This window comes from Tetrao urogallus (genome assembly GCF_951394365.1).
Source record: "Tetrao urogallus genome assembly, chromosome: 3".
NCBI lineage: Eukaryota > Metazoa > Chordata > Aves > Galliformes > Phasianidae > Tetrao > Tetrao urogallus.
Genome location: NC_136815.1, coordinates 32,741,911 through 32,756,227, shown reverse-complemented (window position 1 = coordinate 32,756,227; position 14,317 = coordinate 32,741,911). Strand labels below are relative to the sequence as shown.

The following is a 14,317-nucleotide window of genomic DNA, read 5'->3' as shown; positions in this document are numbered from 1 at the left end:
TTCAAGATCTGATTAATCTCTGCATTGAAAAATACAAGCTTTATAGCTAACTTTTAATACTGTATTTTTAAAGCTTAATTCAGGTTTTTCTTGAAAGCAGTAAGAGGTATACTTTTGTCATTATGAAGAGAGATTTATGCAGTTAGGTGCCTGTTCATCAGCCTGAGTATGTAATGCAAAAAGCTGATCTTTTAAAATTTTGAAACACTTCAGCAAATAGAGAGCAGTGTGCACAAATTTTGTCTATGAAAGTCCATTTGTGGTCCCACTGCATTCCAATACTGGAAGTTCAGGGCTCAAAATTTCCCTTTTTTAAATATAGACATTAAGTTTTGTTATCTTTTTCACGTAAGTTTAGGAGAAAATCTAATGTTTTCCAAGATACAAATTGTAGAGAAGAAAATCAAACCACTCTGATTGTATAATGTAATCTTTCCAAGTTCCTGCAAATTTTTCATAAATTGTGAGCTGGTATCATTAATTAACTTCACAAACTCTTCCAGAGCATGTTAATTGGGAAGAAAAATCCAATTAAAATCAGTGAAATCCTTCTCTCAAACCTAATGCATAGAAATGAGATAAGAATTCTAAGCAAGAATTGGAACTGTGTCGTGCATATACTGTCTTCATGAAGATGTCTGAATGTTTGTGCTTTTTTAACTGCAGTATAAAATTGAAGTTGTTACATACATAGCAAGGCAGAGCTCACCTATTTTTCAAGGGAATATGGGCTCCGGAAAAGAGCCCATGTGCACAAATAGTAATGCTGGCTAGGGAGAAAGATTTATTTTTTTTTTACCAGATGCATTTTCTCTCTTGTCTAAGTGTGGAGTTCCTCCAGAAGTTAATGACATTGGAATAGAAGTAATTACTGTTGTCTGGAATAAATTTATATGCAACGTTACTGTTGTTTTATTTTTTCATCCACTTGTGTAACATGTTGTGATACATACCTATTTTTCCTATGCAGAGTATTCATTTCAATCTAAAAAGTGTATCTTTAGCAAATCACTGGCAACTGACATCCCCCAGATTCATGAGAATCTATAAGAAAATCATTGTTTAGAATTTAGTGTTATCAAGTGCTATAAGATAACTGTATAGATGGCCATCTTCCTACTGGTACCAAGACAGCTAAACTATAATTTATTAATCAGAAATGTGGATTTTTAATTATTTGGAAGATGACTATGGATTTATCCTATTTTGTAAGTAATTACTCTGTCATTTAATTAACATGAATATTGCAGTCTCTCCTGTGGTTGTCAATTTCATAATTGAAAATTAATCTTATTCTGTGTTCTGAGTATTCCACTTCTCAATGTAAGGAGTCTTCCAAGCTGCCTGAATTATGAAGTTTCATTTCAGACTGTTGCAGTGTGAATAACTGTGTAACTTCTGTTGAACAGTGTTTATACTCTTGGTCTTGCCTTGAAAAAGAATACTGACTTTGCTTTTTGAAATTCCAAACAATTATTTGCAGTGATGCTAATCATGTTGTGACAGATTTATGCCTAATTTATTACCCCTGCTGCATTTAGAGAACATGGTTCCAAATTGAATAGCGTTGTATCTTGTAGCTTTTGAAGGGTTGACATCCAGTTGGAGTAGGTAGTTCTTCAATTTCATGATTAGATCAAATTCTGAAATAAAGGAAATCTTTGGCATAACGTACATCACTTGTTACATATTGGCATGGCAGTCCTATGCCCATGTGTTCGAGTCAAGGAAACCTTTAAGACTCCACAAATAAGCATCAGGCTTTCAGGTGTGCATACAAAGATGAGCGGGTTTCAAAACCATTTTTGTTGTTCAGCTTTTGCAAAGATATCTTCCAGCAACTAACAGAGGGCTCTGAAAGTCAAGGGCCCTTATTAAAATATTTCAGTGCCTTTCAGTGAGAAGTAAGGCATGGATGAATCTACAGAAACTATACAGAAAGGGTACCTTTATTGTGTGGAACTGTAGTTATCTGGGACTAATGGGTTAAAGACAGTGGTGGAATATTGTATATTATTAAAGCATAATCTGATGTATTTGGCATTTTGCCTGAACATTTCAACATTTAACTTAAACTTCTGCAATTCTTGCTTAACGTTGAATTCTCAACTCAGACTTCTTTTTAAATTCTGTGAATTCAGATTAGTCATAATTGTGGCACTTATTCTGCCGTAGCTGTTATAGAGTGAATGATTAACTGACAGTCAAACTTCTTTTTTGAAGTGTAAAGGGAAGAGAAGAGCATTCTGAAGATGCCATGTTTGATATGCCCATCCATATGGATGTGATGAGCATGTGTCTAAACAAGTGAGGGGAAAATACAAGATACAAGGCTTACAGATGGCTTCCATAGGCTATGTGACCAAGCCACTGTTCTTGTATTCACATGCACTTCGAACATGTAAGATGAAGAGCTTGTGGGGCCTGAGATTCTGTCCTTTTACTGTGTTTTGATAAGTGGGTGGTAAAATAAAACATCTAATAGAGTAGCTGTCAAAAAAGAGGAAAAAAAAACCCAAAAACAAAATGAAGGCTGTAGTGTGTAATCTTGTTGCCAGCGATAAATGGGTAATAGATTAGGTGGACATGCTATATGGTTGGTTGGCATTCTATAATCTTTGTCAGTGTTGTGGATGAACTGCAGATTTTGCAAAGCAAAAATTATTTCTCTTTTCAAAATTTCTTATCTCAAGTATTTCTCAGTCTGCAGTTGGATTTGAAATGCCTTAGATTATTTTTGGCAGAGACGTGAAACTGATGGATGTCATACTGTCACAGATTTGCTACTGCTTCGTGACAATATATTTTGAAATAAATTAGTAAATTGAAATGCTTTAGCCAAAGCCAAAATTCTCTGTATTTTCAAAATACTATTTTTGACTGAGTCCAGAAAGTAATAGGGATTATAATAATCAGGGCATTAAATCAACTATTCCATCTTTGAGAGCAGATAGATAATTTGCTACCAATTGCACTTGTAAAAATTTTCTTTTTTTTTTTTTTTTTTTTTTTGTTTGATTTGTTTTTCTTTTTTTCTTTCTTCTTTTTTTAGCAAGACTCTATACAGTGGATTTACAACAGCATTGAAAGTGCACAGGAAGATCTTCAGAAAACAAATGCCAAGCCCCCAGGAGATGATGGAGGAGATGCCTTTGACTGCAAAGTGGAAGGTATATAGTGCAGGTTTGATTTTGTTTTTGCTCAGGAAGTTGGTGTAAGTAGCAAGGAAAGTAGGCAGTGGTGTTTTTTTAGTAGATGAAGCTGCAGTCAGACAGTAGGATGTGCTTTACATAAGGGTTTGCGTTTTTCTGTGTTCTAAAAAGGTAAATATAACATGCTGTTCTTTGAAAATCATTACATCTCGTTTAAAAAAAAAAAAAGTTTCTGTGAACACTTTAGGAAAAAAACTATTCAGTTCTTATTTCTAATGCTGGGAATTATCTGAATTGTCACCACTAGTAATCACTGAAGGTTAAATTAGATGAGTTAGTGACTCCTGCACGAGAAATAACAAATCAGCTATCCTTCAGATTATTTTCAGGCAACTAAGATTTAGATAAGTCTGGATTCATATGCATGTATAAGGATTATAATTAAAGAGGTAGTTAATAAGAATTTTGTATTATCTGAATAAATGCTGACATAGTGGTTTCATTTCTGGGCATTTTCTTCTAGCTTATTTAGAATTATTCAGATTTCCAATTTATTTTTGTTGCATTGTATAGCTCTAAATTTTAAATGAGATTGAATTAGTTCCCTTAAACAATGACTTTTTCTAAAAAGAGTCTGTAGTAAAGTGTCTGTTCATGCAGGAGTAGTATTTTAACATTTATAAACCTCCTGGCATTCTGATTTTTAAATCACTCACCTCCTAGTTGGGATATTAATACATTTTCAAGTATAATAAACAGACTACACCTATTTCTAGAATGTTTGCCTGTGTCCTTTTTATTATTCATTTTTTAATGGCCAATGCTCCTCTACTGATTTGTGTTTCTTTATTCTAGAGGTAATTGACAAGTTTAACACTATGGCAATAATTGATGGGAAGAAAGATCATGTAAGCCTGACTGTTGATAATGTTCATTTGGAGTATGGAGTGGTTTACGAGTATGACAGCACAGCTGGAATCAAGTGCCATGTGTTAGAAAAAATGATTGAACCAAAGGGATTTTTCAGCTTGACTGCAAAGGTATGAAGCAATTTTTTTGTATGTGTTTATTATTGCTAAGCTTAATATCAGTGCAGCAACATCATTTTTTTTTTTTTTTTTTCTGATTAGGGTTGTGTACGTTTCATTTTGTATCTTGTGACCTTTGTTCCTGTTACATTTAGAAGAATGATTTTGTACTCAGGACATAAAATAAGTTATGGTGCCAATATAAATTGAGCCTCTAAACTGAACAAACATTAAAGAGCTTCAGTCTTCCATTCTTCCTGTATCTTTTCCTATCTTCTTAATTATCAAATAAAACTTCAAATAAAGTTGAAGGCTCAGTGAAACATCAAAACTTGGTGAAGATAGGCAGTAGTTTCCAAATGTGGTTTTGATGAAGCAAAATGACATACAACTTAAATTTGTTTCTGCAAGATTAATAGAAGTAGCATAGCATCTTTCTTTTTATGTTGTAGAATGAAATAAAGCTGTGTATATCTTGGTGACTAACAATGGCAAAATCAGAGATGAAGTAAAAAACAAGTGCAACTTAGGAGTTTTTGGTGAATATTTCCGAATATTAAAACATGCAATAGACGTGAAAGGGATTGTGAAGGTTTTTTGTTGATAGTTCATAGAATGGCTGGAGTTGAAAGGGACCTTTAAAGACTATCTAGTTCCAGCCCTCCTACTGTAGTCAGGGTTGTCACCCACTAGCTTAGGTTTGACAATCACAGTGATCAGTTCCTTCAAGATCACGGGATGCTTGTTTAGCCTGGCTAATTATTAAAAGATTGCACTTCCATATTTTTTTTAATAATATGACTGTGTTAGAAAAATGATAGTGATCAAAAAGGTGTCCAGTGGCTTAAAAACAACAACAAAATGAGCAGACCCCTTTGCTCAAAGGCAATAATAAAAACTGTAGTGGCATTTTATCAATCATAGCTGTCTGCAAGTGGTTCTTGGTGCTCTGTATGTAAACTCTGCACTTGCAGTTAGGTAATATGTTTCTCTCTATTTTCTTCTCTCTCATCTTGCCATGTATTGTTGCCCTGCATTTTTAAACATCTCTGTGCTGCATCATATATAGTACAGTGAAGTATTGCTTCTGATATTACTTCAGATAGTGAAGGATTGCTTTCTGATACTGAACAAATCTTTACTGTGTTTTGATGGCAAGTAACCAAAGTTGTATTGCGAAAGTTACTTAATTTTAATGCATTTAACATATTTTTCCATCTGTCCATTAAATTGTTGAAATATTATTATTAATTAAACCGAAAAATTGCAAGTGTAACCAGAATAATTGGAATATTTTAATGCAGTAAGTACTCACTGTTGCAAAAGAGTTAGTCTTTCCTCTGTCCTCCTGAGGACATGAGAAAAATCTCAGGATCTTCTCATGCATAATCTGCAACTTCTTAAAGTTAAGATTTTGTACTCCAAAATCTCTGTCTAGTGTCTTTTTTTTTTCCCTAAAATTTTCTAAACTACTCAGGCTTGTAACTTGTATTTTATAGCCGCAATGATGGATAGAGTGGTAATGAACAGTAGCAGAAGAGAGTTGTAGCCATAGTTCTCATGATGTATTAATGTTGTGTGTGTTGTTTGTTCAGAATTCTTTGCAAGTTGGTGTAATATTAATACTATGGGATTGCCTTATAAAATTGTTATGTAGACTGACTGGCTGATGTGGTCAGTCTGGTATCAACAAGATTTCTTTGTATTAGGCCCCTGAACTTCTTAATTTCGTTTAAATTTAAACTTCTGCAGTGTAGTTGTGAAAAATCTTCCAGTTTTTACGATAAATTGCTTGGAGGTAGTTGATTATCTCTAAAATTCAAGCCACTTGTGTTTACATGTGTTAATGTGGATTTGGGATGCCTTTGTTAGGCCTTTCTAAGGCTTTAAATGTGTACTTTTCAAACACATTTTCAGAGGTTGGACACAACTGCAATAGGGATCTCCCATGCTCCATCATACATGAATTTCAGTACCTGAAATACATCTTTTACTCAAATAAGGGCTATATACTGCCCTGTTTAATGCCCCTTTCTTTTAGTGTTCTACAGTCACTTGCTGGGATTTTCATCACAGCAAGACTTCAGTCTTTTCTGGCTAGCATAGCTTATTCTGTTCACTATTTCATGTTTTCTATGCAAACAATGAAAAAAAGGAAAGCACTCAGATTTATTATATGCTTTTTCTTTTTTTTTTTCAAATATTCATCTGCCCATATAATGAATGTTTGCTACAACTAATGAATTGGTTCAGAGGCTTTTTGTAATATGTGCTGCTAAAGTAATTACAGCAGATATTGAATTTCAGGTGAGCCATGTTGGTTGCATTAGTAGGAAATTAGTAGTAAATCCATTATGAGAGAGTGTCATGAGAAGCCAAGTGAAACTGCTTGCTACAGGTATAATTTATGCCAGTGACAGGGACAAATTTAGAGAAATGTTTTTTGCTTCCCAGATTTCCATTGTTTTTTTTTTTTTTTTTTTTTTTTTTGTGATTTAGTTCCATGAAGTTAGTACCTATAATGTTAAAAGGCAACCGATTATCTGGCTTTTTCAGCCTAAATTATAGGGGATAATAAGTAAAGGGTTCTTTTAGTCATCTTATTTCATAATGTGATGATCTTGTTTTTATTCTCTTAGATTCTGGAAGCACTGGCAAAAAGTGATGAGCAGTTTGTGCAGAACTGCAACAGTCTCAGTTCCTTAAGTGAAGTAATTTCTACTGAGCTTCAAAGTAAATTCAGTGTTATTTGCAGTGAGAAAATTGAACATATCTACCGAAGAATTTCTAGTTACAAAAAGGTATGGCCTGCATGTCTTAAGCTTTGTGATAATTGTCTTTTAAGGGAAAATAAACAAGCAAAATTGTACGATTTGAATAATTCTTCTGAATGTTTGTTACTGTGAAAAAAATATGGCTGAAAGATTAATTATATTGGGCATTGAATGCCTTAAATGAGTTATTACATAAATAGTTTTTGAACAGTGCTCTTTATCATTTCTTTTTTAGACACTGGGTAGTTCATATTCTTTCTTGTTCTCTGTGTTCAGCTGCAGATAGAATCAACTACATATTTCCTACAAGAGGGCTGTCATACTTGATCAATATTGTGAACTTGCAGATTTTAACCAAATATGAAGCGATAACAGCAGAATTGTTTTTCCTTCTAGTACGTCTTAATTTTAAATACTGAATTGTTATTCTTTTATTCATCTCATATGCCCTTCAAATTAGTATGACTTTTACTAGCCTGCCTATTAAGAGCAATAGCTCTTTAAATTGTTAGATTAACTTATGTTAATAAAACTTTATAGCACAAAATGAGTAGAACACTTCTGACTTTCATACATCTGAGATCTAGATTAAATAGATAGAAATGAACAAATAACCCAGATTGTGATCTATAGCTACTGTATTATTTTTCTGTATTTGTTTAGTTAAGCAAGACCTAGCCTAAACAACTATTTGTTAATGATGCATACTTAGTTTTTCATACTGCCTTCTTTTTTTCTTTTTTTTTTTTTTTTTTCCCCCCACATAACATCCTGATTAGTAGGGATTAGGGACTAGTTTTAAGAAATCTGAGTGGTGACACCTAAAAATATGTCTGTCCTGATACTTTATATGCTGAAAGAGAGAGGTTTAGTGCAGAAGCTTTGTACTATTCTATAAGTTGCATGTTTTCTGAAGGGAGAGGTGGGAAATCTGTGAGGATAGTTCTGTACGGGATAAAGACAAAAAAAAAAAAAAAGAAAAGAAAAGGTTTCCAAAGACTCAGATAGGGTAGTCTCCACCAAAAAATGGAGTGAACTCAGGAGCTGAATCCCTGGAGGAGAGATTAAAGTGGTACTGATACTGCATTATTTAACATCCAGGCTCTCAGCTGTTTGCCTGAACTACAGATTCCCACGTTTCTAAAAGCAGTTTAAAATCAACATATTGTTTTGAAAGCAAATTTTAGAGCTTGAGTAGCATGAGGTATTTTATACCTTTCCTCTGGCAAAAAAAAGTTGACAATGATACACTTTCTTTACAGGAGGCCAAGACAATAAGTGAAATTTTATTGTATTATGCTGGCTATGAATAAGCCGTGGGGAGGTTTTCATCATGCTTGTGCTGTCTAGAAAAATATATTTGATACTAACTGCACTTTTAAGCTCATACATTCAAAAATCAATAGTTTCATGGTTAGAGCTTTTAATAACAATTAATAATGCAGTGAATTGCAGGAACAGATAGGTCATTTTCTTGGCAAGGTAAAGGTAACCATAGTTACAGAAGACTTTCAGAATGCCTGAGCTTGGCTTGGCTCCTGGTTTCACTGTGAAAGTTCGAATTCTATAAATAGAAACCCCATAGATTTCTGCAGTTCCTACTATTATTATTTTTATCAGAACATTTTGCTCATTATAAACTTGGAATCTAGTACCCTGAGTCCCAGATGTTTCTCAACACATACATGAAAATAATTTTGGGCCTGACTTATGACCTGATTAAATCTTAGCCAGGCATTTGGTCTCTCTGGAGAATGATGTGTGGGAGATTGAGATGAGAAATATGTACTGCTTGCAGAAACATTTTCATCATTGAATGTCCTTAGTGCCCTTCTTAACTATTCGTACATTCTTCAGCCTTTGAACAATTCCATAATTGGATTTCTTCTAACCTTCTAGATCATGTTCTAATATGAAGGTTTAGATATAATTTATCAATCAGGAGTTTACCAAGCCGAAGTAATGTGACACCAAAATAAACAGAAATTTAAATCCCAGCACAAAAAGCTGTTACTTCTCAGAGGGCATGTATCTTGGTTACCTAGTTGATTGAATTGGTACTGACATATTGTATGAAATAAGCTGTACAAGTTAACTTCAAAATATTCTTTCGTGTGAGTTATGCTCCATAACTGAGTTAGTATCAAAGGTCTTTGCAGTATTTTCTTTCTTTGCACCTTGCTCTTCACTGGATACAATCGAAAAGAGCCTGGATCCACAGTCCTTGCATCTTCCCTTTGAGTATTTGCATATGTTGATAAGATTCCCTCATCCTTCTGTAGGCAGTCTCAACTGACTCAGCCTGTCCTCACAGGTTCTACCTTCATCATCTTTGTGGCCCTTTGCTAGACTCTTTCCAGTATGTTCAGGTCTCATACTGGATACAGTAACTGGGCACAGCAGCCTCACCAGTTCTAAGCAGAAGGGAACAGTCACATTTAGCAGCCTGCTGTCAGTACTACTAGTGCAGCTGTGGTTACCATTAGGGAGAGCCATTTCTCTGTATGGAATTCATAGCATACAGTTGCAAACTTTCTTTTCTATATTCTTTACCAAGCTAAAATTTTTTTTTAAAATTTTTTTTTTTTTTAAATTTTGTCTGTATCAGAAAGTGTTCATATATGTCATGTGAAATACAGCACTGAATTGTGAAGTACTTCTAGGCTTCCTCTTCTGGAACACGTTAGTATTTTATGTATTCCAAGGAAAATAAATTTTACATTCATAAAACGTGTCATTTACTTGAAAAAATAAAATATATTAGAACAAAAAAAAGCCATTAAAATTATCTTTATTTTTTTTTGAGAAAAATGGGATTTAAGAATTGAAGTATAGCCAGTATTATAACTTTTGTTTTCTAGTCATGTAGTTAAGGTTTGTCAGATGAGTGCTGACATACCAAAAGCTACTAATCAAAATTTTGTTTTCTTCCCCACTTCTAGTTTTCAAGAGTATTAAAAAACAGAGCTTGGCCTACCTTCAAGCAAGCTAAATCAAAGATTTCACCACTTCACAGCAGTGATTTCTGTCCAACCAATTGCCATATCAATGTAATGGAAGTTTCTTACCCTAAAACCTCAACTTCTGTTGGAAGTGCTTTTGGTGTACAGTTAGACAGCAGAAAACATTCTTCACATGAAAAAGGAAATAAAAACAATGACCAAGGTAGGCCAGTAGAATGTGAAGGAACTATGTCCAGTAGTTTTGTTACAGAATCATAAAATATTAGCATTAGGACAAACATTTATAAGATCCTCCTTTTTCAATATTTGTTTGCTTTAAAACATAATAAAAGCTAATTGTAATTTCATTGCCAACTTTTTACTTAAGTAGTTAGACTTGCATGTGGAAAATAACATGCAAAATCAAATAATTACATGAAACTTCAAGTGGGTAAGTATTTCAAATTTATTACTTATTTTACTTACTTAAAAATTTATATTAGCACATATAAATCCAACTGCTTTGTATTTTTCCTAGGTAAACTGAATCCTATGATTTATGTTCAACATAGCATTACTACTATGGCTGCCCCTTCAGGGCAGTCTCTCAGCCAGCAAGAAGGTCATGGTCTGAGGTATCTCTTAAAAGAAGAAGATTTAGAAACACAAGATGTCTACCAGAAATTGCTGTTCAAATTACAAACTGCACTGAAAGAGATGGAAACCTGTGTCTGTCAGATAGATGAGTAAGTGAATGTTACTATCTAGACTTTCTTTTAATTTTTCCATTGACGGTATTAATGAATATAGGTGTCCCTTCTATGTGTAATGGAATGAATAGATCAGTATTGACTGCAGAAGAATTGTAAGAATTGCAGAATTTTCCTTTTCTTTTTTCCCATGTACCTATTTTTTTACCCATTTGTTTGTAGCTTTTGTGAGGAATGGAATAATAATTTTGAGGTGAGAGAAATATAAAATGCGTATGTCATCAAGGCTTTCACTAGGAATGGAAGCAAGAGGCAGAGCTACAAAATTATCTTATTTATAACTCATCAGTGATTGCCGAATAGTCCTGAAGAGGAATTTGTTGGCAAGGTATTTTTTACTGATAGGAAGATTATTAGCTTATTAGACATTTTTAAAAAACAAATCAGTCTTAATGAAGGACTCTAGGTCTAGAGCTGCACTTGAGTGATTAGGACACTTGATTTGAATGTGGGAGGTTCAGAGTCGCATCAGTTTGTCCTAGCTGAGGACAGAGATTTAAAATGTACTTTTCCAGTCATGAGATAAGTGAGGTGACTGCTTGGATTGAGGATGAAGAATGATAGATGTTTCTGTTTTGAAAGATTGCATATGTGATATAAATTATTCCTTTTGAAAATACAAATTATATATTTTTTTTAATTTAAAAGTTCTTTTGTTATGTCCTTCAGTTGAGAAAGATGGTCTAACCTGTTATTTTGTAGACCATAAGAGGGTTTATCCTCTCATAGTTGTTTCTGAGTAGGAATCTTTTTGTACAATTGAGATGGTAAAGTAATAGTTACACAGCAAAAAAGTAATTGTAATGTATCGCAATGCATAGGAATGAAAGTAAGTATAGACTGATTTATCATTTTTTAAAGAAAGAATTGTTTTTTTTTGTCCTTAAGTAGTTCTACTAATTATCATTTTGAAGGTAGTTAGTATGATTTCAGTGCTCGGATGTGCTAAAAAATGACTATCTGTGGTGCTTGTATTGTAACTGATGATCAAGAAAGTCAGGAGATCATATGTGGAAGTTCAGTCAGTAAATATTTCAGGAAGCTCCATTTACTAGACTATCACACTTTGCTTTCCACCCTCTTGATGGCTCTATGATTCTGTGACATAAGAGCACAGCAACTTCTCAGCCTTTTGCTCATCCAAGCGCATATTTACAGACACAGGTGTATTTACAGACACACATTGTTTGTATGTGTATATCATATGTCTGCCTATATTGATTTTGAGTCCAGTTGTGGAAGTAAGAGCAAGGGTTCACTCTTTCCTCTTTCATGAAGTTCCTATACACTGACATTGTAATAAACCTTGCATAAGGTGCACAAAGTTACTTAGCAAATATTACCTTTTACTATTTGTAAAACTCAGCTTTTTCCTTCTTTATTCCTAACAGACTTTGAGTGGACTGTCAGTGTATATTAATTATTATAGAGCAAAGGAGTTCCATGCAGGAAATGAAATATGCAAGAGACCTACTTAAAACTGCTGAATAGGAAAAAGGGAAGACAGCTGAGCAAGAACAGTTGAGGAGTACATAGCGTATTGTATCAGAACACAGTTACAGCTACCTCATGAGAGAAGTGTTAGGATTACTAAGAAAGAGAATAACAAGATAGAATAATCAGCTATGTTGTAATTGGAAATATTCATAGTCCAACAACTAAGAGTGTCTACTTAAACATGTTGATCCTTGAGCTTTACAGTGGCTGTACAGCATGCATTTTCATTTTGACTTCAGCAACAATAAGATTCATGTCTTTACTGAATTACCTTTTTCTATATAAGAAGAACCTAACCCTCATTACCATGATTCTATCAGAAAAGAAAATAGAACCACAGTTGCATGATTTTAAATCTGAGTGGTACAGATTGGGCTACTAAACGACTGTCGGTACCCTTGTAATAGTAGCATTTGAGAAACTGTTGCTTGTCATGTTACAGATGTCTCTGCTTTGTGCTAAGGTCTTTGTCCCTACCCTCAAAATACAGGGGCGGTGAATCTGCCCAACCCCTTCTATCTGTTAGTGAATGAAAGAGAACTGAAAAAGATGAGTGTTTCACCTCAAAGAGGTTGTGAATGATGGGTAGGGGATAAGTAAGAGAAGATGGTGTATTCCTAGCATTATCTCTATAATAATTTCCATTGTGGCTCCTAAATAAGAAGTATGAATGGGAAAAGAAAGGTACAAACAAAAAGGCATTTATTCCCTTCTCACAGCCTCTCAAAGCTCCATTGACTCCTTGTTCAAGTAGTTTAGCAGTATCACAGTATTTCTTTAGTACTGTTGCCAGTTGCCCAGCATTAACACGAGAAAATAAGTGCCTCCAGTTCTGTAAGAGCTTCTTACAGGGTGACTTTATATTCTTGTTTCACATGCAGTCAGCATTCTCCCATGATCCCAGGTGTTTTTTGAAAGATACTTGTTGGAAGCTTGAACACTTCCCAGTTTTTTGCATGAGGAAAAGTCAGAGCAACTTACAAGTTGCATTGGTGTGTTTTTTTGGTCTTTTTTTCTTTCTTCTTTCTTGGGTGCTAGGGAAAAGGGGCTGGCTATCCATTCTTAATGCTCAGACTGACCATAACATCTTTCGTTTCTGACATACCTATAGAATTGTGTTTATTTGGTTCCCATATCAGATTAATTCCATCCATGAGGGTTTTTTTGGTCGAGTTTTAAATTTCTGTGTTTATTGGAATTTTATTTTTTTCCTTTTCTGTAGTTACAGGGACTTTCTGGCTATTAGTTACTACTCATACACATATTTTTCCTCTGACAGATGGATGTCTAAGACAATTTTGTTTGTGGTAGACCATCTCCAAAGAAAATACATACATACAGTGTGTATGTACTACATTTAAAAAGAAGAAACACAAGAAAATAAGTCTCTTTAAAGATGGTTGATGTGTTTTTCTGAGACCAGGTCTGGTTTTGTGTGTTTTAGACTCCCTGAATTGGGTTTCTGAAAGCACTTCAGTGACCTCAGGAACTCCAACTCCAGAGCTCTGTTATGCAGAGTTCCAGCTTTCGTTCACAGTAGTTCAGCAAAAAAATTTCCTTAGAAAAAGAGCCTGCATGCTGGGAGAAAGTGAAAAGCTCCCTTAGGAAAAGCTCCAGCTACCTTCATCAGTCTTTTTCCAAGATCTTGGCAGCAGTGACTAAACAGCCGCATAAAAGAACAGGATATAATAGACTGTCTGTTTCTTGACAAATAATTACTTAGGGGAAGATATTTTCAGGAGCTGAAATAGCAATTCATTATGCTTGTTTGTTTCTTACTCTCAATTACTTTCTTGCAACTACAAAATCCACAAGAAGTTACTAGAATGTATCTGTCCAGTGGTCTTTTCTTTTTTTATCCTAAAAGGAGGTCAAAATGGGAACACGAGAAAATAAGAGGAGTATGTATTAGTTATTCTTTACCTCATCTTCCAGTAGACAGTGCTGTTGGGTCTTCTTGAAATTGACCTTTCTGGAAAAGTTAGAATCACCTGCCACGTGTTTGTCTAGTTCCTTTTTTGTATTTTGGTATTCAGACCAATTCTTACTAATTGGTCTTACAGAGATGAAGAACTGATTTAAGATTTATGTTTTCATAACACATAATGAGAAGATAGATCAAACTGAACACCGCTGTAAAGTGCACACTCCATC

At 34.3% G+C, this 14,317-nt stretch overlaps 1 protein-coding gene across 2 annotated transcripts in view; it reads left to right on the top strand.

The window, feature by feature from the left end:
• Window positions 1-14,317, top strand: part of PREX2 (phosphatidylinositol-3,4,5-trisphosphate dependent Rac exchange factor 2) — a gene marked incomplete at both ends in the record, with an annotated part of 171,534 nt that overhangs the window by 95,275 nt on the left and 61,942 nt on the right. For both annotated transcript variants that reach the window (XM_079533287.1, XM_079533286.1), the window contains 5 exons: window positions 3,053-3,170; window positions 4,008-4,192; window positions 6,820-6,981; window positions 9,897-10,119; window positions 10,435-10,642. In XM_079533287.1, coding sequence (XP_079389413.1) covers window positions 3,053-3,170; window positions 4,008-4,192; window positions 6,820-6,981; window positions 9,897-10,119; window positions 10,435-10,642 — 896 coding nt within the window. The remainder of the gene's footprint in view (window positions 1-3,052; window positions 3,171-4,007; window positions 4,193-6,819; window positions 6,982-9,896; window positions 10,120-10,434; window positions 10,643-14,317) is intronic.